Genomic DNA, 26,789 nt, shown 5'->3' on the forward strand with positions numbered 1-26,789 from the left:
TGTCGCTGGTTCTTAGACACCAGTTTGCAAGGAACCCCTGATTCAGAGACAGGTGTAGTTGCAATTGTTTTACCTCCACAATCATAGCGACTGCCCAGAGCTAGCCACCTTTAAGGGAAGAAATAGAGTCATGTGTAGGTAGCTTCCTTAAGAACTACAGAAGTAGGTAAATTCCCTTATATCCTCTAAGGAAAAATTTCTCCTACACCCACTGCTGAGGTGGCATGGTTTCATAGTCCTCTACAAGAACCAGTGCTTTAAAGGCACAGTCTAACTCTTAATTATCTACAATGCAGACATGTAATGAGTAGTAAATAACCGTATTTTCTTGCACACAACACACACTTTCCAGTTGCTAGAAATTGGGGTGGGTGTTACAAGCAAGGAAATATGGCAACAGCAATTTCTGCCCCTTAAGCTTCTGCCAGGCAAGAGTGAAATTAACTCTGCACATGATCCACGTGGAACAGAAAAACAATGAGCAGTCTCCCTAGCTGCTGCTACCCAGTTACTTAGGAGATCATTTATCCTTCATTCTGACCTTCAAAAACAAGGTATGTATGTTATTCCAGGGTGTGTTGTACACAAGATAATATGGTAATTAATAACTACACAGGACTTAGAAAATATTAGGTGTAATTTAAATATAATATTACAGTGATCAGAATACACTGTACACATTAGTGGTACAATAATTAGCAGTAATAGTAGGTAAGAATAAAGACACCAAAGCTTTGAATTATCAGTTTGCATTTGTCTGCTACTTACCTCAGGGTTTCTTTAAGCACAGCTCTTATCATTGGCAATTTAGGGACATCATCTGCAGTGGGAACATGGTCCTTGCCCAACTTATTAACTATTTCTTCATACACAGACTGCTGAACTTCAGGATGTTTTGCCAACAAGAACGTTACCCAGGACAAAGTAAAAGAAGTCTAAGAAAAAAAATCACCATAATCAGGAACAGCCAGAGTAGATAAAAATATTTAATTTAATGCCAGGAAAAACAGTCAAATGCCAACTGAAGATTCATTATACACACATTCATGCACAGCCATAAAACAAAAGGGCTATGATTAACATCTGGACTTGTTACGGCATGATGTCAGGTTACATCATCATCTTCCTCAGCCCTTTTCCACCTGGAAAAACACACATACAAAAACTCCTCCCTCCATATTTCTACCAAAAAGTAATAAGAAAATTAAACTAAAATGAAATAAGATACGGCAAAAGCCATCAACAGTAATGGAAAAAATTATTTGCTGGCTTTTAGTGACTGCACTGCATTTCCTCCCAAGAAAAATATCTTGCAGGAGGCAGAATGATGAAATATTACTTGAAACATTTCCAGAGACCGTAAACATATTTCTTTTTCCTCAAAGCATCCTACTTGTCGTAAAATTGATACAATATAGGCATCTGTTTGTCTCATGAGACAATAGATTTGGCAAAAATTGATATCATGTCTTCCAAAATTACATGTAATCATTTAATAAGCAGTGCTACAGCATAGCATGCACTGTCTAGCAGCTGGAAAGTTCTGGTGCCCAACTAAAATGGCATCATTCTACACCATATTTTTCTTGTTTTCTTGTGAAAATTTAAGGAGTACGAAAGGGGAATACCTGCGGAGTACTTGGAGGGAAGAAGAGCAGCTTTATGAATTATGGTTTAAAACAGCCAAATATTACTCATCTTTTCTATTTATTGAGGAGGTACTTACATTAAAATGGAAGATTAACTGAAAGAAAAAATGCACATTTATGAAACTAGCTATCATGAGGGGCTGTGTAGAATTAATTCAGTTCTTCTCAATCAGTGTGCAACAAAGTCCAAGGAGATAAGAAGGTGTGAGCAGATAAATGCAGACTCCGGTCCTCCCTGCCTGGCCGCTGCCCTGCCCCTCTGCAAGAAGGCAAGCACTGTAATACACAAATTAGTTTTTTAAATGGGTCCTGCTCAATTAACGAGTTATGGAGGGCTGCCTTGAGTCAAATGAGGGGTGCTTGAGTCTAAAAAAGTTGAGAACCACTGAAATAGGCATTTAAATGGATGCTGTGAGGCTAAAACAAATAACTCCCTATTATGTCTTGTTGGGTGCCTCTAAATGAGACGCTTTACTGTGAAGGTGACTAATTAGCTCTGCAGTAAAGTGTCACCATCTACATGTGCACCCCTATTAGGCCAGAGTAAGCTAATTAACTCTGCCATAGGACAGTTCTGCTTGACACAAGTACTATTCTATAGTGGAGTTATTTACTCCACCACAATGCACGTGTAGATGGTGACCGGGGCTGGCTTGGGCACAAAGGTGCTAGCCCTGCGCTGGAGCACCCTTGTGCTGCAGCCAGCCCCTCTGCAGCACGCTGAACTGGGGTGGAGCAGTTCCAGGCTAGCAGGCTAACCTCTTGGCCACCCTGCTACGAGGGCTGTGCTGCCCTTGGCTCAACATGCTGCGGTCCTGGGTACACCTGTGAACACTGCACCCGAGAGCAATAAATACCAGCACAAGCTGGACTGCTGTTTATTGCATCACATTAATATCATGCATAGATGCACCCGCTCTGTACAAAGATAGGCATAGAAAACAAGGACATAAAAAAAATAATGCAGCTACTGGCACAAGTTACTTTAAAAGGAGTCATGAGACAACAGCAGAAGGAGACGAGCTGGTCCAAGTGTTGAAAGTGAAGGAGTAAAGAAGAAAGATATATTACTACATCAGAAAGGTACATTTTCCTTTAAGCCTGGTTCCCTCACAATTGCTCTCTATAGAGAAAAAAAAATACTTGAGGGCTGACATCAATTCAGTATTTCTTCACAAGTATGGGAGGTGAAGTCACAGTCTCTTAATTTATCCTTAACAATGCTAGAGCAATAAAACTGAAAGAAATGTCAATCCAATTTATTTTTCACTATTCATGGTGTTTGTATATTCATGTCTCTTATGCGGTACAAGGAAAACACATGGATAATTTCACTGTTACGAATTTGCTTTACTTTCAGGTTCTTGCATCCTATCCTAACACAATGTTGCAGTGTTGGGGTTGTAAATAAATTGTGGAAAAAGGAACAACTCGTGGAAACATTTCTTTAGGACTTACTTTTAGAAAGCCTAAATTAGAAAGCAAGTTAGACATCAGAGTGACCTTTTAAGCCAGTTATTATTCACAGACTGGGACATAATGCTGGTAGTCCTGTCCCCAGGAGTTCTCCTTTCAGTCCCAACCTCCTGTTCTCATGACATTCAGAGAAACTGCCCTTCACTCGAGCTCAACTCTGCACTGCTCCTCCTTGCAGAAGGTGGCAATAATGCCAAACTACATACAGAAGTTATTGTGATATAAACAGTGTTCCCTTTCAGGTCCCCAGCTCCTTCACATCCTCTTCAAAACTGGCACTATGCTAGAACAGCCAAAATGCTTTGTAGCCAAACACAGCCTTACAATTTTGTTCAAAGCCTTCCATAATCCTTGAGTTCCTTCAGTTTCTATGATAAAACAAGACCTGAAATGACAGCAGTGGGGAAACAGGAGTCTCTCAGTTTCTGTCTTGTACTAAAAATGAGGAAGCCAAAAGCACAGGTTTCTCACAAGAAAGTAATTGTTGCCAATCAACGAAGGTTGAGTCAAATGTAAAGAGACTCCACTAGCATGAACTTGTACCCTGCCCTTTCAGTTTAATGGAAATTCACTTTTTTATAAAAGAGTTAAAATTCGTACTTTTAAAGTCTGGAAAACTAATGGGATGACTTAATGAACTTTAATAAAAATAAAACAAAACAAGCCCTAAAAGCTCTCCAAACTCATAAGCTTCTGGAAAGCTTATAAATTGAGAAGTACTCCATTGAATAAGTCCTTGTGTGTCTTTATTCTGGGGCCCACAAAGTTTTTTTTCTTCACAACACCCACAATGTCCAGACTTCTTCCAGACCCAGATCAAGCTGAATCTAACTGTCAGCAAATGAGCTGGCTTGTTTATTTCAAGGCTACTGACAAGAAGTCCAATATGGTGGTGTTCCCCTTTATCAAACCTATCTAGGCTCAATGCAAAACAGCTTGTTTAACTACAGATTCTAAGATACAGCTAATTTATTTCTCTGCTGATGATGCCAGCCATTGAGTGACATTATTATGTATGCCAGACTGATGCTATGAAGCTATGGAGAGGAAAATGTGACTAGAAACAATTTCTGTGCACCTCAATATTAAAAACAACTAATTCACTGGCTAGTCTATCTTGGCCTGTCTAGAATGGCACATCAAACACATGGATCACACTCGAACTTCACTGCCTCTGGGCCCCATTAAACCCTCTCCCTGCCTAAGAATGCCTCCAAAAATAGGAGGGGGTGGCTGAAAGCTGGCTAAGCTTAGGCTTTTTCCTTGATGATGGAATCCATATCACCCTCCCCTTAAGTGTTGATCTAAAATACACTTGTATCATCCAAGTAATGCAAAGGGACCCCAGTGAAGGTCAAGCTTCTTATCCACAATGCTCCTCTGTTGATTAATTGTAAACAGCAAAATCCATTAGCAAGTTCTAGATGTCAGCTTCTGACCGGGGGTTTTGGGTTTTTTTATAGGAACCTCAATCATGTGCCTATTGCAGTCCTCCTTAAATGACAATAAATATTGATCACATCCACATTTTAAAACAAACCCAAGATGAACATAAAGAAAAACTTTCTAGCAATTAGCTTCTGTTTATTAAAACATGAAGTAGTCTCCAAAGAAAATGGTAAGATCTTACTGCTTTGGCAGTTCAGAGTAAAACTGCTCATTCAAGAAGAGCAATCCTGTACTGGCTCAGTGGACAAACTAAATCTTTTGATAAGAATTTTCCATCATTTCTATGGTGAACAAAAAAATACTTAAAATGTAAAGGCAGCTTAGCTGTCAAGCAATCAAACTGACCAAAAAGAAAATAACAAACAACAACAATGGTAATAGTAAGTCTCTTACTGTGTCCACTCCTGCCAGAAGCATTTCGGTCATATTGGCATAGATTTCTTCCAAGGTAAGCTCTTTACTTAATAGGAGATATGTGAGCAGCCCACCTTTTACTTCTTCTCCGTGTTCTAGCCGGGATTGAATATCCTTTAACTTGTTATCAACATGGATTTGACCTTATGAATTAAAAAAAAAAGGATTTTTATTTTTATCCAATCTCATTTTTCAGTCCTCTTTTTCCCCTCTATTAATCCTAGCTATACTTTATACACATAGTATCTGGATTGTAAAAAAAGGAGTTTAAGAACTATGTCACCTCAAAACTTGGTCAGATGGTGAACTCATGCTGGGAGAAAGAGACAACATAATCAGCATATTCCTGTATGAGGCCTACATCAATCCCCCTTCCCAAACAAGACCTGTTTATCCTGGTGAACTTTCATCTGTATTTTAATTCTATTAATCATACCAGAAAAGAGCAAGGTAACAAAGAAAACTCAAAACAGAGATAGCATTTTTCAGCAATTGTTCAGTTGCTCTTCATATTATTTATCCTTCTTCCTCAAAAAAGGGATACTGTATTGTGGAAGCCCTGTCACATGAATCCTCCTTTATACAAGGCATCAAGCAAAGCTATAGAAATCTCTTGTTAGCATAGTATTTTTTCCTACAATATATTTTCTATAGCTTTGGGCCAGATTCTATTCCACCTCTTAGTCATCTAATTCTAAGGTGACTTAAGGCCTAAGTAAAATTCTATCCTATTTCCTGTCCAAGTCTTGACAATTCATTCATCCATCTACTTTTGCACAGACAGCCATCTTCCCCTTAAGACTGAATGTGAGCAGGATAGAATAGAATAGGCTAGTGGTGCTAAACCTTTCCAGCATGTGGACTAGATGAGGGGCACAGCCAGTCTGTGGGCTGGATCTGGCACACAGGCCCAGGTCTGCAGGCCAAATCCAGTCTATGAACTGACTCTGCACCATGGGTCTGGCCACGGACCAGCCCTGTGTACTAGGTCCAGGGCTGCAAACTGACCCCATATGCTGGGTTCAGGGTCACGTGACAAGTCCAAACCTGTGCACCAGGCCCAGCCATGGACAGGGCCCATGTGCCAGCTCAATCCAGCATGTGGTCACAGCTCATTCAGCCCATGGGCCTCTTCACAAGTCCAAAAATGTAACAGTGAGAGAGTAGTGGCAGCATTAATTGCCTTAGGGCTCCCTGAGTTTCAGCAATTAACACTGCCACTGCTTCCCCACTGCTAAATTTCCAAATGCGTGGGAAGCTCCATGGGCCAGATGACTTGATTCCACAAGGTGGATCTAGCCCATGGACTGTATTTTGAGGACCACTGGCACAGGCACCTTAGTCCACTTATGTACCTAATAGCTGGAATAGAATCTGAACATAGATGTCTTAATAATTCGTGTTTTTCTCATTCAGATCCATACATTAAATTAGATTTTAAATTAACAATCTGAAAGAATCTCAAAACATCTCTTAGAGAATATATCATTTGGGGGCACCAGAATAAAAGATTTTCCTGCATTATTAATAAAATAAATACAAAAATTTAAGTGGTTTCCTAACACCCCCAGCTTTTAACTTAAATTATTAAAACAAATTATTATTTCTTCCAATAGTTCTATAGCTGCATTTAAAACTAGGCCAATGTTTTGAAAAGTTCTATTCACAAGTAAGTCTGTGCACCATATTTTTCCTTACTTATCTTCCCTCATTTTAATTAGTCAGTGTCCTTACTTGAAAACAAACTTAACATTTCTTTAGAACTGATCAACTACTTCCCTCAGTTGTAACTTCTCAATTAGTTGCACAGATTATTGTTTTGTCACAAAATACCTGATCCAAAGCTTATTTAAACCAATGTAATAATCCTTGTCAAATTCAGTAAATTCAATTTAAGATTCTGTCAGATAGGTCTGATTTCAAATAAGGAATAAGTAAGAGAAGGAGATGAAAATAATGAAATGATAATATAAAGTAAGGCAATATACAGACAATATTGAGGAAATTGTTAATACATGGACTCTTTCTCAAAGTTTTACTGAAGGTGTCTTTGTATTAATAATTTATTACAGAAGCATGTAGGTACCCCAATCAAGTACTAGGGCCCCATTGTGCTCGGTATAATATAAAGACAAAGTAAACATCTCCATTGCCAGAGAGTTCATAATGCAACATGTGAACAAGACAGGCAAACAGGGCGGGTGGCATAATGGGGAGCAAAGTTGTGCAAAAAAGGAGGAAGTCTGAGTATCATTATCTTTCAAATAATTAACATGGCTTATTGAATTATGAAATAAAGAATTTAAAAGAAGTTATTTGCACAAGGTATCTACTAGCTTGTAGCCATACTGATCTAAAGGCAAAAGCAATCCGGACTTGTGGTAGAGGTGATTTTTAAAGAAAAAATCTACTTGGTCTAATAAAAGATATTACCTCTACTATGAGTCCTGACTGTTTTTATTTGCATAAACTCATCACATTGCAAAGGACTGTTTCCTAGAATACTTATTTTAATGTTTCATTCAGGCTACTTCCAGGATGAAACTTTCACACCTCCTCTAAAAATATCACTCTGCTACAGACTGACATCTGTCAAGCAGTTTTTCCTGGAATGTAATGTGAAAATTCATCTATTTCTCCTATTGTACCATGCTAAATAATCCCTTAATATTTTACCTATTTTATTCTCCTTTTTCTCCTTCTTTTCCACTTCCTTAATATAATACTACAAATGCAATAAGTTCTATTCAAGACAGTGGCAGCAGCTAGAGAGAGACAAAGCTAAACTTTTCTGTTTAAATCTTACTGAATTTGAAGAGTCCATCCCAGGATCTGCAAAAAACATTCCAGGGTTTTGGAATAAGTGGACGAAGCCATTTGGGAATAACCCCTGAATACATAGCGGTCTTAAACACGCTAAACATCAATGCCAAAGCCTCAATGTATTCTACAGTCTTCTCTGGGACACTGTTTTCCAAGCACCCTAATCGGCATTCATACAGAATAGTTGCCACACCTGCAAAAGAGAAAGGGCACAGAATTTATAGTGTTCTCATTCATTTTTAAATCATTTATGGTACATAATTAAAAGCTAAAGGAAAAGAACCTACTTCCAAAAAAGTGACCAATTACAACAAGTACTGTAGTTGCTGTTGCTGCCATTGTTGCAAAATAGCAAAACAAGCAAGACAGCGTTTAAAAAAAGCACATGTACAAAGCAGAAAAAATAGTCTTGAGGCAGTCAGCGGCCTCTACATCAGTAGTGTTTGACCTAGGAAGACCTCTAGGCAGCCCAAAATCTAAACAGCAACGGTCCAGCATCTGAATGGCATCCTCCATAGCATGACAGTGCCAGGTGGATACCCCTAGATGCCAGAGACCTGGTAAATCTTAGCACAGGGCATCACATTGAATTTGAGTGCATCTCCAAAGTGAGGGAACCCAAAGCCAGATAGCTTTTCATGCAATCTGCTAATGATGTGAGAGTACCTTGTCCTGGCAGAGGCCCTTTCTCCCATTCTCTCTGCCACAGTAAGCTGGTGATAGTCTTAGCTGGATGGAGAGCATGCAGCACTGTCCAAATAAGACTTCTATTATGCAGTCAGCCAGTAACAAGATGTCCTTGAACAGTGACAAGTATAGCTTTGGTTGCATCTTGTTGATCTGTCTGTTGGTTGCATTCAGCAGATATTAAGTAGAGGGATACGGGCTAGAATTAGTAACCATATGAATTTTGTTGGCTTCAGTGTGCCTGAGTCTCTGGTTAATCATTTTGACAAGCACATACTGCATATGGTCTAGGAATAATACAGTCCCTTATAAATCAGAGAGCATACTTAATGATCTTCCCTGTCCTATCAATGATAAAGGCATTAAAATTTAATATTCCCTTTTTTTTTTTCTTGCTAATACCTGAATCCTTATTTGATTCATTACATTTGCATTTTCCTCGCTTCTCACTCCTTTAAACAAAAAAAAAACACATACACACAGCTTTTCTGTAGATTCATTAAACTAGAGCTGTAAAGAAACAACATAATCAGTAACTATCACCAAATTTCTACTTGTTTTTGAATAGGTCAGTCCAGAATCTAAATTTTCATTCAAAACAAGTTTCTGGTACTTATAATTGTGAAGAAAATTTGGAAGATGCAAACCAAAAACAGTCAATGCACATTTTTTACTGAAGCCAAAGGCAGAGTGAAACAACAGATGAGGGGTATGATTGTTTTCAATTGAGTTGATGAAGCTGAAAGCTAAGGAGCAATAACTGTCAAAGTTGTTTTACTGCTGATCATTTTTAGCAGAAACGTCTAGATACGGTTTGCCAATTACTATTATCATTCTTTTTGACAATTCAAGAACAATAGCATATGTAACAATCTGTCTGACAACCATAACAAAATAGATATACAGCATCCCTATTAGAGATGTGAGGCAAAGTTTACACTAATTAAAAGTAAGCAGAGCGGATAAACTTAATGTAGGTAAATGGTCAAGATTATAGAGAGAGAGAGAGAGGACTAAAGTCAATAACTGAACCTGGGTCCATTGCATGGTAAGAGTGCATTGTCAATATGCCTCCAGGCTGGCACGTTTATGTTTTTATTTATTACCTCCAGATGTTTTTATTTATTACCTCCAGATGAAGATAAAACTTGTTTATCTTCTTTTTAGTTACCCTGAGGATTTTGGTTTGTAAGCAATTTGGGGTAGGGACCATGATTTTTGTTTGTACCCACTGAACATAACTGTGGGTATTATCCAAAACAAAAAATTACAGCTATATTTTTTTTGCTTTTCCTCATGTCAGAAGTATTAGATCTCCTACCACCAACCTCTGTGTTTTTATGTAGAGCAAGCCAACTTAGGTCTGAAAGATAAGTGTCTGTGCTGCACAAAAGTTGCAACCCTTCCCAGTTTGGTTTTACAGGTGTATTTTCTAGTCTGTCATTCAAGGAAATATTGAATAAAACCAGGCCTGGGAGAGAGTGCTTTGTAGGACCCTAATTAAATGCCCCCCCAGTTTGACAGCAAGTCACTGATAATTCCTCATTTGGGAGTAATTTTAAACCAGGTGTGCATCCATCTTACAATAATTTTACCTGGACTGTAATTTGCTATTTTCTTGCAAGAAAGCTAAAGTCCAAGTAATAGATCACACCTGTTGCTTTCCCTTTTTACAGTATATAGGACTGGAAGGGGCCTCCTGAGCCATCCAGTGCAGTTCCCAACTATCTCAGCCCACACACTGTATAATCCCTCAGATAAAGTTATCCATCTTTGCCTGAAAAGTAAATATATTGCCCTTATTACAACTCCACAAGCTCATGGCTATAAATCTTCTTTTTAAGTACCTGGTCCCAATAAACATTTTTCATGAAGAATGAAGTAAAAAAAAATAACTGAGGGGGGCAAAGGGGGAGAGCAGGGGCACTGAACACTTCAGCCTGCCTTGTTTTCTTTCCCCATAAAGTGATGGACTTAGACCATAAGAACTGCTATTTACTGGGCGAGACCATAGAGGTCCATCTTGCCCAGTATCTTGTCTCACACAGAGGCAGAGAATGGATGCTGAAAGGGAGAGTGAAGAGAGTGTGACCCAGGTTGTTTCCATTCCTCCTCTCCCACTTGAGCCTCTAGGATTTCAGGTCTAGGAAGTTCTGATTCAGAGCCTGTACCCCTAACTTCCATGCTCACTAGGCTCCTGATACACCATTCCTCCAATAAATTCATCTCTAACCCAGAGTTAATTGTTGCCTGAAACGGCATAACTTTGAGGCGCTCACTTGGCACTTAGCATGAACTGATGAGCTTTAAAGCTCATGTTTTAAGTGCCCGAAGTATGGGCTATGTGTAACTTTATCCTTACTTGAATCTGATGTAGAATTAGTCCAGAAAAATTCAGAGGTAAAATAAAACTGAGCAAATTAAACCAGTGCATGCACTTTGTGTTCACAAGTGCCCTGGAGGAGCCAGTCACTATAGGCTCCCTTTTCAAGAGCTCCCTATGCAGCCATAATGGTCTCTAAGCTCCTGAACTTTGTTCTGCATTAGGATAGTTTACTCTTATGCATATAACAGGTTTATTTTTGATACTGCCAATTCTCATTGCCTTTATCCATTAGATTATCTCCTCCTGGAAATCATCAAGAGGAGACTGGACAGTCACCTTGCTGGGGTCACCTGACCCCCCTTGTCTTTTCTGCCTAGTGTCAGGGGGCTGGACCGAGGATCTTGCACCAGCCCCTAACAATCTATGAATCTTCTCCAGATAATTCTCAAGAGTCTTTGGGCATAATTTAAATTAATAATAATCAAATAGCATAAAATGGTTTTATACGTAACGACAGTATATGCAGGGAGCAGGTTAAAAATAAAAATTCAAAGGAACATAGATAATTTAAATACCAATCAAAGGCAACATGTAGCTCAAAGGGTTAAAGTGCCTTAAGACCACTGGTACTTACTTAGCTTACACTAGTTTTTTAGACGTTATCTACTTAGAATAGACCCAGGTTAGCTTACCAAGTAGTCAGCCATTTGAGACAGCAGCTTCATAGGTCAGCAATGCTGGAAGTGGTTACAAATCTCAATGAGTCACTAGTCCTCACCAAAGAGTGCCAATATTTTAAGCATCAGCCAGATATACAGTATTTTATTGTACAGTGAGAGAGACTACATTTAAATGAGGTTTTTTCTGATGGGTATTATGTAACACAACTCCTCTTAGCATAATTATAAGAACACATTATGCAGTGTGAGTTAAAAGACCATATGACATTTTAAAGCAAACACTGGTAAATATCACAAAAGTCTAATGATTTATATAATTCAATTACTGAAAAGCAAATGCTTTGAGAAATTAATGAAACATACTTAAAAGCAGTCGCAGAATATTGCTTGCAGTGGGAAGAAACTTACAGTGATCTCACTCCCCTGCTTTAACTATGGCAAGTTAAGGTGCTCTTATAGTTTCATAGTTGATAGGGTCGGAAGGGACCTGAGCAGATCAAGTCCGACCCCCTGCCATGACAGGAAGTACTGGGGTCAAACAACCCCAGCAAGGTGTTCGTCTAACCTCCTCTTAAAGCCCCCCAGGGTAGGAGCCAGCACCACTTCACTTGGAAGTTGGTTCCAGATCTTAGCCGCCCTGACTGTGAAGTAGCGCCTCCTGATGTCTAGTCTGAATCTACCCTCTGCCAGCTTGTGACCGGTATTTCTAGTCACTCCTGGTAGCGCTCAGGGGAACAGGGACTCCAATGCCTGCTGGTCCCCTCGGACTAGTTTGTAACAGGCCACTAGATCCCCCCTCAGCCTTCTCTTGTGGAGGCTGAACAGGTTCAGGTCCCTTAGCCTCTTGATGTTGTGGATAAAGGTTCTGCACATCAGGGATGACGGGTTGTCACACAGTTTTAAGACTAGATTAGACACACTTCTACAGGATAGCTTGGACTGGAATGATCCTGCTTTGAACAGGGAGTCGGACTGGATGACCTCCTGAGATCCCTTCCAGCCCCATGTTTCTATGAAAATCAAGACCCCAAAAAAAATGTTACATATGAACATAATCATCACCATCCTGGTTCAGAGAGGAGATCCATCTACTGTAGTATTCTCTTTCCAACAATACCAAGTGACAGATGCTTTGGGAGAAAATGTTAGAATCCCAAATCAAATAGATTTATACAACGAAGCGTAGTACTTCTTTATAGCTGAGACTGCAGCAGAATTTAATCAAGCCAAACGCAACAAACTCATCTGGAATGTGGCCATCCTGATGAAGCTTACCTACCCTACTCTTGTGAACAATACCACAGCATTTTGCATAGGGTGTTGTTTTTACGTTGTGTCTGCAGATATGACTTCAACAGCAAGCGCCCTTTAGCACAAACTGTTATTGCATGGGTTTTACTGACGAAAGAATGCTACTGAAATTCAGTGGCAGGAAGAGCTGCCTGAGTGCAGCATTTATGGAATCAAGGCCTCTGTTTCTATTTTGTTTAGCTTGAGCATAGCAGTAGATTTTTGTGTCAGAAACAGATAATTGTAATTGCATGGTTTAGCGTTTTTCTTTTGAGGTACTATGTGGTGTGTCTCACCTTCCATAGAATACTTGAAGAAGAGGTTGTTTACATCGGTCACAGTTTCCCCATCTTCCTCTTGTCTCTTGAGAGTGTGGATTCTCTTAATTAAATCAGTAATAACTTCATTGACTGGTCCAGAGAAAACAGATACATCTTCGGGTTTCAGGATTTTCTGTCTTAGTACTTTCCTCATTTTTAGCCACTGATCCCCCTCCCTAGAAGAAATAATTAAAAATGCATGCATGCAATTCTTCTTCAATGTGTCAAGTTCTACATTCTTATGGTTTCACTCCAAATTTTAATGCAAATAACAAGTCACTGTATAAATTGGGCCGATGTTGCTGTTACAATACACAACAAAGTCTGTAAGTTTAATTAATATATTCTTGTTAGAGGGTTTGAACTGTAGAATTTTTCTGTCTGAAATATATGTGCCTTCAGATACCTGTTTTAGTCACATCTGTGCTAAGTACCTAAAGTAACAGACCAAAATGGCATGCCATAGATTTGGGTTTGCATGTTATCACATTTTCATATATATGTGTATGTGTGTCTGTGTGTATATACACTTATACATATATATATGTGTGTGTGTATAGAGAACATTTAAAAAGATAAAATGTAATGTGTATATATATACACACACATATTACACACACACATGTATGTGTATATATACATACATATATACATACACACATATATATATATGCAGATATAGATTTATATCTAGCTGATCTAGATATACAGATATGTATATAGATAAGATATATAGATAGTTATACATAACACTGTCTTTACTCAAACCCAAGACAAGGTTTTCTCCCCTCGGTCAGCAAGAAGGGAAAATAAGCCTCATCTTGGACCTGAGTACCAGCCCAAAGCAAGTGGTGACTCAGCTCTGGCTTTGGCTCGAGCCCCAAAACTGCTCTCAATAGTGGCAGATGAGAGAACAAGGAGCAATGGTCTCAAGTTGCAGCAAGGGAAGTTGAGGTTGGATATTAGGAAAAACTCTCTCACCAGGAGGGTGGTGAAGCACTGGAACAGGCTCCCCAGAGAGCTAGTGGACTCTCCATCCTTGGAGGTATTTAAGACCCAGGTAGACAAAGCCCTGGCTGGGATGATGTAGTTGGGGCTGGTCCTGCTTTGAGCAGGGGGTTGGACTACATGTGACCTCCTGAGGTCCCTTCAACCCTCACTTTCTATGATTGTGAGCCACCCACTGTCCAGAGCCAGAATAGCTCATCTGGTGGGACAGGGGACACACAGCTGGCAGGAGCCTGGGGAGACCATGTGGGTAAAAAACCTGCAGCCTGTCCCTTCTTCCCTCCCCCTTGTTTGTTCCTGCCTCCCTTCCCCCTGTTTCTCTCCTTCACCTTACCTTCTGCTCCAGCTCCAGTCCCTCCAGCCCCAACCCAGCTCAGCCAAGATTGCCAGGCTCTTCTTCCTGGCTAGGCTGCGCTGAGGCCAGGCCAGGGCTACACTGCTGCTGACTGCCCCAGAGAAGCAGAGTTGCTGCAGAAAGTAATGGTAGGGTGGGCAGAGAGTGAGGGGTCCATGCATTGCAGGGCAGGGAGCATGCAGAAAGGATACATGGCAGGGGGCAGGCATCTGGTCCTTCACCCCTACCATTTCTTTCCCCATCCTAGCAGTGAGGGAATGAATTTAGAGATGACCCACCCCCACCCCAAAAATTTAATTTTATATATGGGAAATTATAACAAGTTTTAAATTTTCCATGTATACAATCTCATTATGGGGCGACTGTGTTACATTCAATGGAATCTTGGATTCAGATAGATACCGGAGTGGTGCGTACAAAGATATTTAAAAAACTAATGCCAATTTGTAAACAAAACCATTTTGTGCACACTGATCATTTACTGGATCACATCTCTTCTCTACGGAGTCATAAACAATGGGTGCATTTGACAGGGCTGCCATCAGTGTTCCCTGCTACTGCGTAGTTTCCCACTCGATCATAGACAATCAGTGTGGGAACCCATTTGGCAGTTAGTTTCTTAAACATCATTGTATAATATAAAATAAAACAAATTAACAAAGATAAAATGCAATAAATTAATATACACACACATTGCATTTAAACTTCCTTAATTTTTTTTTTAACAAAACAGTATATGTGTGTGTATAATTTCTTTTATACAAAAGCAACATAACCAGATATGATGGACCAATAATTTGATGTAATATAACAATATTTTTTACTCATATATCAGGCCTAGTTATGCTTATCTGAAATCCGTAATAAATTACAATCCATTCAACTCTTGAGTTTAAAACAGATCATTCCTAGACTAAAAATTACCTAAACAGCTTCGGAGGTGTCAACTGAGAAGGCTCACACTAATTCATTTATTACTATGTGTTTATGCACACTACTGTCTCTAGCTGGAGTGAATCAGATGTGCTGAAATGTTTATTTTCAGTCTGGGGGAAGAATTCAAATAGAACAGAACAAACTACATACAAGCAAAAGAGATTTGTCTTTTGCAGAGGCCTGTGTGTTTAAAGCTTAAGGTCTTGAATTTTATTTATCATGCCTCATGGATGAAATACAGCTGGGGATAACAGTTTATGTATCTATATCATGTGGAAATGTGCTATAGTTTCTCAAGCAGACAAAGCAGAAGTCTTCTAAAGATTATTTTAAAATCTCTATTTGCATAAGTATTCCTCCTGAAAGCATTCCAGTTGGAATGATGTTGCTGCATGTTTTAAATTGTTACTGGCCCATAAAGACGTTTCATTCCTTTAACTAGCACCTTCCAAATATAATTTGATGGTCAGGTGCCATTACTGTAACTCTGGCCTTTGTTGTATTATTATTTTAAGACTGAATTTAACGCTAATCTCATTCTCAGGTTTACACTACACAGAGCCTTTTGACAAGATAAAAGTGCAGTAGCAAAAGCAAGAGGATAGTCATGACTCAAAATAATTAGTTACCCTTTGAATAAATACCTTACATCATTGAAGACTGTAAAAACACCATGGGACAGTTGATCACGCCCATGCAAGCATGTGCAATCATGTTGTAGACAAGCTTTGAGAAGCAGGTTACTCTTTGTGAATCAGCTACAAATAAAGGGCTTGTCCACACAAGGAAGTCAGAGCACAGTAAACTAGGATGTGCTAGCTACTCCCCATTATTAATTCCCTGTGGGGACAGCTACACGTGCAATTAATATCAAGCAATAAACTCCGGAACATATCGCACTGGAGTTTATTGCTCCCAGACACCGCATTTACACACATGCCTGGGACTGCAGCTCACTGAGCCAGGTCAGAGCATCCCCGGCTGGCTGGGGGTCTGTGTGGGTCAGCCTGCCAGCCCAGGGCTGCTCCAACCTGGCTCAACATACTGTGAAGGGGCTAGCTGGGGCATAAGGGTGCTTCAGTGCGGGACTAGCTGGCAGGCAGCCCCCACACTGAAGCAACCTTATTCCCCGCCAGCCCCATCAGCATCTACACACATGTTGCTGTGCACTAAAGAATGCCACCATAAGACAGTACTTGTGTTTACAAGTACTAACATATGGTGGAGTTCATTAGTTTCCTGCAGCTTAATAGGGCCATGCATGTACACACAGAGGCTTTACTGCAGAGCTAATTAGTCAGCTCTGCAGTAAACGTTTCATGTAGAAGCGCCCATGACAGACAATCGTAGTCCTCAACAGGGCTGCCTTTTTGTGTGGCAGATAACTCCACTCCCAAAGTGGAGAATGCTGTCTCACCCTTAGCGTGCCTGAACTTTGAGGAGTTAGAGCAAAGTACCGAGCTCGCTATAAATTCACACCTTAGTTTATTGCACCCTAAGTTTCTTGTGCAGGTAAGCTCTAAACAGAAGGTCCTCCAGTCTGATTTATCTGGTTTTCCAGAAGATTAAATATGCTTTGATGATGAAAACATGGAAAAGGAAGACGTGACTATACTTACGCAGAAATGAGTCCGGTGGCTCTTCCGCGTAAGTCTCTGTACTCCTGCCAGGATTCCATATTAGCTCTTTGTGGAGCTCTACCCTCTGCCCGGAGAACCTGAGCAACCATGTCTCTGTCTGCAATGGATACTACAAACTGGAAACCAAAGTGAGACTTGAAGATCTTTCCATATTCCTGAGTATGCTTTTGCTGCAATGTCAGCAACAAATCAAAGCAAAAGAAAAACACAAGTAAATTAAAAAAAGACAAAGTTATACAGTTGTGTCACAGCATGTTGATCTGCACTAACATAGCATAAGATGCCAACTCCTACACAGAAAGTGCACAGTGATATCACTTTAAAAAGAAAGCAAGTTATTCTGGAGGAAATCACACTGCTAAATATTAACAACCTTCAAGGATTCTTCGTTACTTGAAAAACAGGAGCTGAAGTTGTTCTAGTGCAGTGACTCTACATCAGGGCTTCCCAACCTTTTCCTCAGCATGACCCCATTTAAACATCTGAAATTTTTTGTGACCCCACAATGATGCGGACAAGATCAACAAGTCATAAACATGGCATTACAATGTTTATGGTCTTGATATTTTTTTCATTTAATACATTTTAAATCATTTTAACTTGTTTTTAGATTTAAAAAACAACACTGAATACCAAGTCTTAAAAAGCTATTAAATGCATAATCAGCCGACACTGTCAAGCATCTTTGAGATCCCGTTTTTTATCGCTGTGACCCTAAATGGGATTGCAACTCCAAGGTTGAGAAATGCTGCTCTAGATTCGTTTAAGGGCTGTGTGGGATGATGTGTAATAGTAACATTGTTAGGAGTGGAAACACCTACACGATTCATAGCAAAAACAGAGATGTCAAGTATGAATCCATAGCACTGAAAAATTCTGACATGGTGTGGTCTTTCTAAGTTCTTTGCATCAGAAGGACTGCTCCAATATTTTTTTGTAGTCAAATACGAGTGACAGCTAAGAGCTGGCATTTTCTGAGGTGTGCCTTGGGTCTGAAAAGGTGGAGAACCACCAATCTAATGCAAGAATCATGAACAGTCATGTGTTGAAACTAGAGCTCAGTTGCAAAACTTCAAGTCAAGAAACAGCTTGAAACATCACTAGAAAACACCTTAACAACTGTCTTGAAACACTCATGAGGACCAAAAGAGGAGGTCACTTCTAGGACCTTTGAAATTAAAGCCCCAGAACTCTAGACACAAGGGGTTAGGTAAACTGAGTAATGATGAGGTAAAAAGACTCATAAAGGGGGGAAATTATACAACTAGATAGCTACAAATTTAGACAATTCCCCTAAACACCTATTATGTAGTTCTCCATTATAAAAATATTTGACCTTGTACAGATTTAAAAAAGCAAGTGTTTTGCATTAGAAAAAAATATCATAATCAAGGACAGAGGTACAAAGAGATAAATGTACACTCCTATATAATGAAAGTCAGTTTTTCAGTTTATTCTTCGTGGTCTCACTTTTAGAGCTGTTATCCAAAGAACAGTGCACCGAAATGTCTAACTTTTAGAGTAGATTTATTTTGCCAAATACATCTCATAAAAGTATATATTGTGGTGCAGAGAAAAAAAGAGAGGTGGAGGAGGATCTTGTTCTTAGAGCAAGGTATCTCTGTTAACTGATCCATAAGTTTTATGACCACCAGCTAGAGGCAAGGGACTGGTAATTATGAAAGAGAAAGTAGAAAACAGTCAGCAATAAAAAGGTGAACAAAAAAACATTTTCTTAGATTATTTTACAAAGTGACAATCTATTCTTAGGGTCTGGTTACACTTTGCACTTTGACCTGCTCTAATGCTGATCCATGTTAGTGATAGCTCAAGTTTGGAGCAGTCACATGTTAAGGGTAAAAACCTACACAACTGTGAGTGGCCACTACAGACCTGGTGAGGTGAAAAGTTTGTCCACACAGAACAGGAGGGTCAGGGTGCAGACACTGCATCCTAGGATGCCAGAGGACTGCAACTTGGGCAGCTTTGCTTTGTCTTCACCTTTGCTTGGTTAGTGTGGAAGTGCCCACACGTTAATGAACCATAAACTGGGAAACACAGATCAGAGATAAACTTGCCCTGGAGTGGCATAACTTGAAGCCACCTTAAAGTAGGCTAATTTCAGGTGTTAATGTGAGGACAATCCAGGGATTAAAAGCTCCAGGAGCTACCTAAAACTAATGTGTAACAAGGTCTTAATTCAACAAATATAAACAGATAACTTTTTCCACTCTGAGTTGGTCTAGAAATGAAACATCCATTTGGGACAAAAAAGCCCACCATTAGGAGTCCAAATACAGGTTAGCTCTATCTACCCTTGTAAAGCTTTACTTTTCTAGATATATTAAATCAGTGTACTGTACTGGCAAAGCACTCCTAGAGCAGACTTTTATAGTACAGCTTGCTGTCACCCAAGAAAAAGACACGATTCATGCAGAAGCACGGTTTTGTCAGTATAACATAGAGCATTGAGGGGGCCAAACTCTTAGGCAGGTGCCACAAATTAGCCCTGCACCCTTCTGAGTGCCACTCCAATCCCCTTCTCTTGCCCAATCTGTTGCTTTGCTTTCTGCTTCCTGCAGTGAATGCACATATGCTGCTGTGATGCGTGTCCCTTCCTCAATCTGCCACGTGCCCATGCCACTCATGGCATGCATGCCACAGGTCAGCCACCCCTGCCTTAGAGCAGGACTGCAAACTGGCAGCCCACACAAGTGGTTAATATGCAACCAACAAGACCCTGCAGCTGCCTCTCCTGCTTCTGCATGGCACAGGAGGGCTCAGAAGCCAAAGGCTGCACGCCACTGGCACTGACCAAGAGGCACCCCTACAGCATGTAGCCCCTGTGGTGTGCTGCCTGGAGCCATACACCAGTGTTGCATGCAGCCCCCAGCCATACCAAAGTTAGGCAGCCTTGCCTTAGGAAACTTTTACTGGCATCTTGAAGTCATTCATAAATCAAACCGCTAACCAAAACAACTTTTCCAGTAAACGCCTGCAGTGTAGATCTGGACTAAATTTGAAAACTATGCCTTAGTCATCCACAGTTTCATAGATTAAATGTTTAATAACCTCAAAAAACCTTGGGCTGAATGCATCATACTTTATCATATAACACTACATGCTTAATTCATACAGACTTTCAATTACACTATTTTAAGTTATCATAAGATGTGCCATAGCACACCAGGATAGTCTCGGTGACAACCAATAACAACAAACAGAATTGTGTTCTTATGCATCAGTCCTTCTTTCTCTCTCTTTCCCTTCTGTATATTCAACTTCTAAATTGAATCCAAACTCTTTCCTCTTCACCTTCATTTTCCCACCCTCCAGATGGGACACAGCAGCTCCAAGTCCACTGAATTCAAAACCCTTCTCTTCTACCCAGAGTTTCTGCAGGCACCGCTGCTGCTGCCTGAACTAACTAAATGCTGGAATCATGTTACGGAGAACAGACCCTTCTTTGTAAAAATGCTTAACTTGCCCCATCCTTTCTGCATATGGTGCATGAACATTTCTGTGTGTCAAAGGACATCATCTAAGTAGCTGCGGTGGTTACCAAGGGGTTTCAGATTAATTCATTCCTGATGTTCACTGTGTTGTTAAATTTGACAGAGTGTTTTTAATCCAGTTAGAGAGTGTATGCAAACAAGCCATCATGATTTGTAAAGTTAAAATTTGTGAGAATCTTAACAAAACAGAAGCTTTATAATGTACTAAAAATCCTCACACCTTTTTTTAATTATTATTATTTTTCCTTCCCAGAACTACATTTGAGTAAGGGAAAATTCCTAAATCTTTTAGTAATTGCATATTGATATATGTTACCTAGGACTGTTCCAGCTCTCATTTCTTACATCTGTATTATAATTGAAATAATTGTCATAACGTTGACAAATACGTCAGTTGTTAAAGCAACATGTGATGTTTAGCTGGCACATAAACAGATCATTTGTCTTTCTTTTCTGGGGAAGTCTAGCTGTTTTCAAGGCAGAGATCACCGATAATTTCTTGGTTACCAATCCAATTAGGCCAAGAAATTCAAAATTATAAGCCTAAAGTTTGGCTGCCACTGGCCTGTTTGGATTTGGGAACCTAACTCCAAGCTCCTATATTTTTAAACATTAATTGGATGAAATAAATATCTGTTCCCTCAAATTAAGCCACCTGCTTAGTAGGGTATTTTCCCATTTTCTGCCTCTTCCGGCTATGATTAGTCCCCTCATTTGTCCTGATTTTTGTTGATCCTAACATTCGTTGCTTCTATCCTGGTACAGTAAGTTTTCTAGAGGTTTCCCTCTCTTCTCCTCTCCTTACCAGGGCTATGCTTAAAAAGCATTACTGGCCTAACTCATGATAAGGAATTCTGGCTTTTTATCAACATAATTATGCTGGTAAATGTCCCATTGTAAATGAAGCCATGCTAGCGTAAGAAGCTTTATACCAGTAGATGGATTATTTCACTTCATCAAACTGGAATAACTATATTGCTATAAGCATTTTCACACTGGTTGAACTGCTTTCTACACAGTGGTTATTTTACTGCTTTAACTATGCCAACACAATTAAGGCAGCAACATTTTAAAGCACAAGCATGAGCTTAATTTCACACCCTGACCCATACATAAGGAGTGTGACTACAGAGCCTTCCCACCTTTAAATTCACAGTACAAGAGGCACCCACAATTGTAATCTGTATATTTTGGTGGGGAGGAAGGGAAGCAGGCCTTCCTAATCCTGATTTACTGTAAATTGTAAACCAAATTTGTATATTTGCTTAACAGTGTATACTTGCAGTGTTAGAAAATCAAGAGGGAGGCATCTTCTTTATCTTACGGAAAGGGCTTCAAGAGCATCCTTTTGAAAGTTTCCACTGAGTATTTTTCTGCCCCATGCCTGTCTGCGCTACTTGCTTCAGTGTCTGAGCGCCTCACAACTTTCCTCTGATCTTGGTATTACCACGCACTAGATGTTTCCCTATTCAGATCTCCCTCACCTCAGGGTCATGACTCCACAAAGGAAGGGATTTAGGAATATAGTTGTTGTTGCTGCTGGTTGATGGGAGGCAGAAGGCCTCTACCCTGCCTTCTAGCTGACTTCAAATTAACATGGCTCTTCCCTTATTCATTGACAGTCTATCAAGGTGCATATATATCTATATACAGAGATATATCTATCTCCACCCTGCCTTCTAACTCCTTTTTCTGTTGCTTGATAGCGCATGATTTTGGATATTTCATCTCTCCCTTCAGTGCACAGTCTGCTTCACAAGTAACACCTCATTCCTCCTGGAACACAATCATGAGCTGATAGAAATAGTATGTGACAAGGAAACAGGAAGCAAAAACCCCTCAATTGTTGGTTCCTTACCTAGAGATTAAATGCATTCCAGACACTAACCAAGCAAAGCTGGAGACACTGCTAGGGAGCTCGTAGTCTCTGGCTAAAACGCCCGAGGTACAGATGTTTTGCACGGTAGGATTCTCAGGGTGTAATGACAGCCGGGAGGTTCAACCCCAGCTACAGGAAACACGCAAACTGTATCGAATCTTTACTTTGTGCCTAAAGTGAAATGGTCTCTAGCCAATATTTAATGGAGAGAGAATTTCTTCAAGCAATAATTATGCCAAGGCCATAACGCCATCATGATTTTGTACCACAAAGGAAAAATCACTGGGGGCCATCCTTGAAGGAAGAAGAAAAAAAAAGCATTACTGTGCATTTATCTTATAATTCCTTATTTCCTTCTAACGTAAGTACTCACCCTAAATCCACCTGCGCTGGCACAGGGCCCTTTATAACATTGTCCATTGGAGATAATTTCTTACAAAACAGCCAGGGGCAAATTTGGGGGGGGGGGGGGGGGGCGGAATTGATACAATTGCACCCGCTTTGATTCCTGGTCCATCCAAAGTTTAAAACCAACTTCTACAGGCATAGCGAGAGTCTGATGGTCTGTGCCTAAAGGGTGTTTGTGCCTAAAAGCATGCAAAGAACAATTTTTCCCCGACTATTTAGTTGGTCAAATAAGAGATCAAACCTACTCAAAGGACCTTGTGTGCCCACGTCCTTAGACCAACACGGCTACAGCCGTCACCCCTGAAAAATGGAGGTCTCACACCTGGCCGGTTCTCAGGACTGCGCTCAGTTGACGGTGTTGGCGTCTACTGATTCCTAAGGAGGACGGGAGCCCGGAGGTGCCAGATCCCAAGGCGGGACGAGTTTCCTCCGTGCTCTGACACCGGCACCTGATTAAACGCTGCAACCTGCCATCTCCACGCTGCCGCTGGCTGCCACAGCCCTGAGTGCAGTTACCCTGGAGCCTTGCTCTCAAACAATTCAAGCAACGTTTTTGGGTGTTTGTTTTTTTAAAAAGCCCAATTCCAATAAGCGGACTTGCCAGCACTGGTTGTAGCCCTGTTGGTCTAAGGACACGGGCAGACAAGGTTCTTTGGGTCCATTTTATTAGATAATAGTTGGAAGAATTGCTCTTTGCAAGCTTTCGGGCACAAACACCCTTCTTCAGACGCGCACCATCAGGCTCTCCCCGTAACCTAAAATTACCCAAAAGAGCAATTTCCCCAACAATTTCGCTGGTCCAATCAAAAAAAATCGGATTTTACCTCAAGAACCCTGTCTGCCTAAAATTTGGCAGCCACTTCCCCCCCCCCTTCCCATCCACCACAAGAAAGCACCCCCCTGACCCACCCCCTCAGGAAAACACTAGCAGCAGCAGCCCAGTCTCCCCCCCATAAAGGCATCAGTCTTGCGGCAAGGGCCATTGCATTGCCCCTTGCTTCAAGCAAGAGCCCCTTTGGGCGCGGTCCCCCCCCTTGGAACCTTGAGGGGCGCGACCGTTGGCGCCCCCCCACCCCTCAGAACGTTGCGGGGCGCCCCCCCCCCGTTTAGAACGTGGAGGGGCGCGACCGTTGCCCACCCCTCAGAACGTTGCGGGGCGCCCCCCGTTTAGAACGTCGAGGGGCGCGACCGTTAGCGGCGCCCCCCCCCCTCTTTAGAACGCTGCAGTTGGCGCCTCAGAGCGCGACCGTTGGCCTCTCACGACCCCTTCGGCGCGCGCGGCGCCCCGACCCCCTCAGAGGAGCCGTGGGAGGAAGCGGGGGAGGGCGGGCTTCAAGCCTCCCGCTGAGGGGAGGGTCACATAACCTTTCCTCAGCAGCTGCTTTGGGGCAGGCGGCTATCGCGAGCCCTCACGGCGATGCACATCTGCACATGTACTGCCCCCGTATAGCCAGAGGGGTTGTTGTGTGGGGTTTGGGGGGGTTTTTTGCAAGGGAGGGGTGGAGAGACAAAATGGTCTCTCTCCTTGGGAGAAAAGGTTGATTTAAAAAAATTTAAAAAAAAAAACAAAAAAAAAACCTTCTCAGAAACTGGAGAGCTAGATCTGCCCCCCGTCGAGTTGTGACCCCAGCTGCACTGGGACTCGATTTTTACGATACAAACACGGGCAACTAACTCTGCCTTTTGGTGCCCACAGCTTCATCCGGAAGGTGGATTTGGCTGGTTTTCTAGGAGACGGGTAGAAAATCCTCCCCCACCCCCGCCTTGTTCCTCAGTCTTAAAATCGCCCCCGCAAAACAAAGCAAAAAGTCCTTTACAATTTGTCACGGGTGGATTTGGTAGGGAGCATTCAGTGAGAAACGGGCAAAGCATTCAGTTTTAGTCATAGCTCCCAAAATCTTAGCTGGCTGAAGGGGAAAACGTTCAAATAGGCGGGGGGAGGGATGTCGAAACCCCCCTCACAGTGTCTATAGGTACAAAACATGCACAAAAATCAGCTTTTTGATGTAGGAATGTAGAAACCCCCATCACAGTTAGTGTCTATAGGTACAAAACATGCACAAAAGTCATCTTTTTCATGTAGGGATATAAAAAAACCCCTCACAATTAGTGTCTATAGGTACAAAACATGCACAAAAATCATCTTTTTCACGTAGGGATGTAAAAAAACCCATCACTGTCAGTGTCTATAGGTACAAAACATGCACAAAAATCATCTTTTTCATGTAGGGATGTAGAAAACCCCCTCACAATTAGTGTATATAGGTACAAAACATGCACAAAAATCATCTTTTTCACGTAGGGATGTAAAAAACCCATCACTGTCAGTGTCTATAGGTACAAAACATGCACAAAAATCATCTTTTTCATGTAGGGATGTAGACACCCCCCCCCGAGTTAGCATATATATAGATACAAAACATGCACAGAAATAATCTTGTTCTCGCAACTCAAGGCTCAGCTGCACTGATACAGCTTGTCTTTCTTTTGGGGCTGAAAAGCACGATTTGAATGCATTCTTTTCTACTGGAAACAGAGGTTTTTAAGTCTCGTTGCACGAAAACTGAATGGGAAGGAAAGAACTCCTGTCTCGTGTCTGTTCTGCCACATCCACATCAGTGACATGATGCTGTAGTGACACACGGGACGAATTGCTAGTGCTAACTCCATTTTTCAATTTGACTGAGAAGTCCTGGAAGAAAAAAAGCAACAAATGCGCGTACCTGGATTTCATGAATGCGGCTGAAGCCGTCTTTCCAGAAGAACTCGTACAGGTTGCAGAAGAGGTTGGGTCCAGGCATTTCTTGCAGGCTCCTCACCCTGTGGTGGTGGCGGTGGTGCTGGGCAGGCTTCAACAGCCCTCCTGCCCCCTCCGCCACTGCCATCTCCTCCTCTTTGTCCTCTGCCGCTGCTTTTGCCGCTGGATTATTTTGCACCTCCAGAGCGGGGCTGCTAGACATTTTGGGCAGCTGTTGAAACCTGCAGACAAAAACCACACGATAAAAGCAACCCCATCTCTCGGGTTCAAGAGCCTGCTTACAATTGGTTTTCAAAACCTTCAGTAAAAGAGACATTTTTTTTTTAATTAAAAAACCAAAAAACCCGTCCAATTTGCTTCTGCAACTGCTTTAGTTGGTTGCTGTAAGTTGTAGGAGCAGCACTTCTAACTCTGACTGCACGAGCATCAGTTTACACAGGCCATTATGAAAGGCTCCCTCCCCTCGGGCTGGGAAAGGGGGTGGGCCTGGGATGAGACTGAACCTATTACTTCGTATAATTCAAATCAGATAAACTTACTCCTTAATCCTGCACTGTAGCAATCAGAGTTTAGCTTTCTCCTTCCCCCGCTCCTCCTCGTTTTGACAAAAATTCTCACAGGGATCATCTTAATTTTCTCCTTTATTAAAAGGTGGATTTAAGATTTTTCCCCCCTATGATCCAGTTCATTTTCATGCGTTTCAGCAATACCTAATACGCTGCATAAAATATATAATTTCTATATGCAATATATCTAAATGAAATAATTATTGCACTTCTCTAGATCATAATTATGTAACTATGCAATAACATTTTAAAAAATACTAATAATTCATGTATAAATGGCAGTGCTTTCTTGGAATAATTGTACATTTTTGTTCATATTTCTTGCAACCAGTGCCCATGTACATACTTTATTCTTGAATTTATTATGATTGAGTCTTTTCAGAGTGCTTTTCTCTGAAGGAACATCTGCCTACTCTTGCAAAAGTTTTAATTGAACTCTTTTTATTGGATATCATATTCAATTTTGCTTTTACTTTCTTGATAAACCTATAGCCATTTCATTGTGATTTTTATTCTGCGCATAAACTTAAAATTCCAAACAGGATGTCATTCTGTTTTGCACAATGTTTTTAAAAGACTGTTACTGTCTTCCTGTTTACGACTTGATGCA

The 26,789-nt window shown here is 40.9% G+C and overlaps 1 protein-coding gene across 4 annotated transcripts in view; it reads right to left on the reverse strand.

The window, feature by feature from the left end:
• Positions 1-26,045, reverse strand: part of LOC102574953 (cytochrome P450 27C1) — a 38,097-nt gene extending 12,052 nt beyond the window's left edge. Inside the window, exons 1-6 of one of the 4 annotated variants that reach the window (XM_059727502.1) lie at positions 25,579-26,045; positions 17,033-17,169; positions 13,091-13,290; positions 7,795-8,004; positions 4,968-5,131; positions 769-935 (exon numbers count right to left, since the gene is read on the reverse strand). In XM_059727502.1, coding sequence (XP_059583485.1) covers positions 769-935; positions 4,968-5,131; positions 7,795-8,004; positions 13,091-13,290; positions 17,033-17,169; positions 25,579-25,929 — 1,229 coding nt within the window. In that variant the 5' untranslated portion in view covers positions 25,930-26,045. The other 3 variants (XM_006258887.3, XM_019480616.2, XM_019480617.2) reach the window with 3 other exon arrangements.
• Between the last annotated feature and the right edge of the window lie 744 nt (positions 26,046-26,789).

This window comes from Alligator mississippiensis, chromosome 4 (genome assembly GCF_030867095.1).
Source record: "Alligator mississippiensis isolate rAllMis1 chromosome 4, rAllMis1, whole genome shotgun sequence".
Classification (NCBI taxonomy): domain Eukaryota; kingdom Metazoa; phylum Chordata; order Crocodylia; family Alligatoridae; genus Alligator; species Alligator mississippiensis.